Source organism: Brassica oleracea, chromosome C3 (genome assembly GCF_000695525.1).
Source record: "Brassica oleracea var. oleracea cultivar TO1000 chromosome C3, BOL, whole genome shotgun sequence".
Lineage (NCBI taxonomy): Eukaryota > Viridiplantae > Streptophyta > Magnoliopsida > Brassicales > Brassicaceae > Brassica > Brassica oleracea.
Window position 1 is genome coordinate 31,545,641 of NC_027750.1, and position 3,376 is coordinate 31,549,016.

Sequence of the window (3,376 nt, forward strand, 5' to 3'; positions counted from 1 at the left end):
GTTACTATGATGGGGAAGAACTTTGAGGCTATGGAGTGTCCTGAGGAGTATCAAAAGAAGATCACGGTGTACTATTTGGAAGGCGACGCAACAGGATGGTGGGACAGTATAGACAGGCAGCGTGGACACACCATCACATCATGGGAATCGTTCAAGGGAGAGTTTGAGAGGAAGTATTTTCCTCCAGAAGCGAAGCATCGGTTAGAGCGCCAATTCATGAACCTTGTTCAAGGAGATATGCCCGTAGGGAGTTATGAGTCGGAGTTCACAAGGTTGAGGCGACACGTTTTTGATGGGCGTGAAGATGAAGCAACTATGATCCGTAACTTTATGTACGGATTGAAGCCGGAGCTTGGAAGTCGTTTAGCTGGAAGCAACTTTAGCAGCTTATCGGATCTGGTGGAAAAAACTGTTAATGTTGAGACTGTGTTAGAGGCGGAAAGGAAGATTATACAACATTCTGGTGGACATACCAAGTTTAGCCAAGGAGAAAGGCCGAATTTCAACAAGGATCCAAGATCTAACAAAGGCAAAGGGCGAGGATTTGGAGGCCAAGCCAACAATCGTGGTAACACTGGAGTATGTTACACATGTGATCAGCCGGGACATATTTCGAGGTTTTGTCCCAAAAATCAGCGGAATAACCAATGGAGTAACCAGCAGGGTTATTCATCGCTGAGGATGGAAGATGTTACTTGTTTCTTCTGTGGAAGGAAGGGCCATTATGCATCGTCATGTCCAAACAAGCCAATCCCTTCGACCTCTCTCGCGATCCGAGCTCCTCCTAGCCGTCCAGCTATTGTGCCAGCACCAAAGAAGCAAAACCTAGGAGGTAGAGTTTATGCCTAAGGGGTAGAAAACCCAGACAATGAAGGACCGTCAAGCGGTCCCATCACAGGTATTGGGTGCTTAACCTCCTCTGTTTATTGAATGGAATTTAGTTGTTGGAACCTAATTAGTATGCTGGTTAAGTATATATTGCTTGATCGCTAGGTTGCGCGTTTAGAAATTTTGGATTGATGGTTGTGCGAATTTGGATTAGTTTTTGTGATTGAGATATTGTTGATTGGGTTACTATGGCAGGAACCATACATGTTGCTGGTAAACCCACACATGTATTGTTCGACTCGGGGGCAACACATAGTTTTGTGACCCCTGAAGTAGCTGCCCGGTTTTTTGTTTTGTGGTTGACAGGATAAACGTGGCCGTCTTGACCCCCGCAGACCGAACCCTTCAAGCAGATCAGTGTATAAAGAATCTTCCATTGGTCATTCAAGGAAAAGAGTTTGTGGCAGATCTGTTAGTCGTGCCTTTGGAAGGGTACGAGATAATCCTTGGAATGGATTGGTTATCGAGCTACGGAGTTCAGATCGACTGTGGAAAGGGAAGGTTGTTGTTTGGCAGAGGTAAACGGCCGGATATGGTATACTATGGAATCAGTCCTAGTATGACCGTGTCTTTGGTAGCAGCAATGAGAGTACAAGATTTGTTTCAAGATGGGGAAGTATATTTGGTGACCTTATCGGTTAGTGGGGGAGCCACTAATGATGAAGTTAAGATCGAAGACATAGAAGTGGTCCAAGAGTTGGAGAATATCTTTGCACCACTAAAGGAATTACCTTCACCTCGGAGTAATCCCTTTACGATCAGTTTGGAGCCTGAAGCAAGACCTATAGCTAAGGCACCATATCGGATGGCACCTGCGGAGTTGGCTGAACTAAAGAAGCAATTGGAAGATCTATTGGAAAAGGGATTCATTCGGTCGAGCTCTTCACCTTGGGGAGCTCCTGTGCTATTTGTGAAGAAGAAGGACGAAAGCATGAGGTTGTGTATCAATTATCGTGGTATCAACAACATCACGATAAAAGATAAGTATCCTCTTCCGAGGATAGACGAGTTGTTAGACCAACTAAAGGGAGCTAGTTGGTTTTCAAAGATTTATTTGGCATCAGGGTATCACCAAATTCCTATTGCCAAGTCAGACATCATGAAGACGACGTTTCGGACGAGGTATGGGCAGTACGAGTTTGTAGTTATGCCCTTTGGTCTCACAAACGCACCTGCGGCTTTCATGCGCCTGATGAATGAAGTGTTTCACGACTACCTCGATAAGTTTTTGATCATTTTCATTGACGACATCCTGGTGTATTCGAGAAGTAAGGAGGAGCACAAAGAGCATCTGAGACTGGTTATGGAGAGGTTACGGAATCAGATGCTATTTGCCAAGTTCAGCAAGTGCTCGTTTTGGAAGAGAGAGATAGGATTTCTGGGACACATAGTATCAGGAGAGGGCGTGGCTGCTGATCCAGAAAAGGTCCAAGCCATACGGGAATGACCTCGACCTACCACTGTGACGGAAGTAAGGAGTTTTCTCGGACTTGCGGGCTATTATCGGAAGTTTGTTAAGGACTTTTCCTCCATTGCAAAGCCTTTAACTAAACTTACCGGTAAAGGAGTTCCTTTCTTATGGGTGGAAGAAACCGAGAAGGCTTTCAAGAAGTTGAAGGAAGCCCTCACGACCGAACCTGTGTTAGCTTTGCCCGAGCAAGGTAAACCTTACACGGTTTACACGGATGCTTCACGAGTTGGGTTAGGTTGTGTTCTTATGCGAGATGGACGAGTCATTGCATATGCTTCATGACAACTACGGAAGCATGAGGATAATTACAGTACACATGACTTGGAGTTAGCGGCCGTGGTGTTTGCTTTGCGAATTTGGAGATCGTACTTGTATGGGGAAGAAGTGGAGGTATACACGGACCACCAAAGTCTTAAATACCTCTTCACTCAGCCAGATCTCAACCTGCGCTAGTGTAGGTGGATGGAGTTTGTGGCAGACTACGATATAAGGATTCGCTACCATCCTGGTAAAGCGAATGTTGTTGCGGACGCCTTAAGTCGAAGAAAGTTGGACGCAGATTTAGAGAAAGAAGTGGAGCTGTTGAACCAAGAATTGAAACAAGTAAAGTTGGTTGTTTTGGAAGGGCAAGCAAGCGAGCCATTGGGACTTCAAGCGGTGAACCAGGCCAGCTTGATTCTGAGAATTCGAGAAGAACAACTTAAGGATGAGAAGCTATTGAAGATTGCTGAGGAACTCAAAGGACAAGGTGGGCCAAATAGTGCTGGATACTACTTGTCGGAGGATGGAACCTTGCTAATTAATGGGAGGATCACGGTTCCTAAAGGAAAAAGGCTGAGAGATGAGATACTAAGGATTACTCACCATTCTTTACTTAGTATCCATCCTAGAAGTTCGAAGATGTACCGAGACGTGAGAAGATACTATCATTGGCCGGAAATGAAGAGATCAGTAGCGCAATGGGTCGCGCAGTGTGCAACTTGTCAACAAGTCAAGGTCGAACATCAAGTTCCAGGA

At 45.3% G+C, this 3,376-nt stretch overlaps 1 protein-coding gene across 1 annotated transcript; it reads left to right on the forward strand.

Annotated features, from left to right (window-relative positions):
• Window positions 1-9: 9 nt before the first annotated feature.
• On the forward strand, window positions 10-849 carry LOC106330381. Its single transcript, XM_013768853.1, has one exon. It carries the CDS (start codon window positions 10-12, stop codon window positions 847-849), a length of 840 nt encoding a protein of 279 aa, XP_013624307.1.
• The last annotated feature ends 2,527 nt before the right edge of the window (window positions 850-3,376 follow it).

Coding starts and splice junctions, on each gene's coding strand:
- LOC106330381 (XM_013768853.1), top strand. CDS start 10: ATGGGGAAGAACTTTGAGGCTATGGAGTGTCCTGAGGAGTATCAAAAG.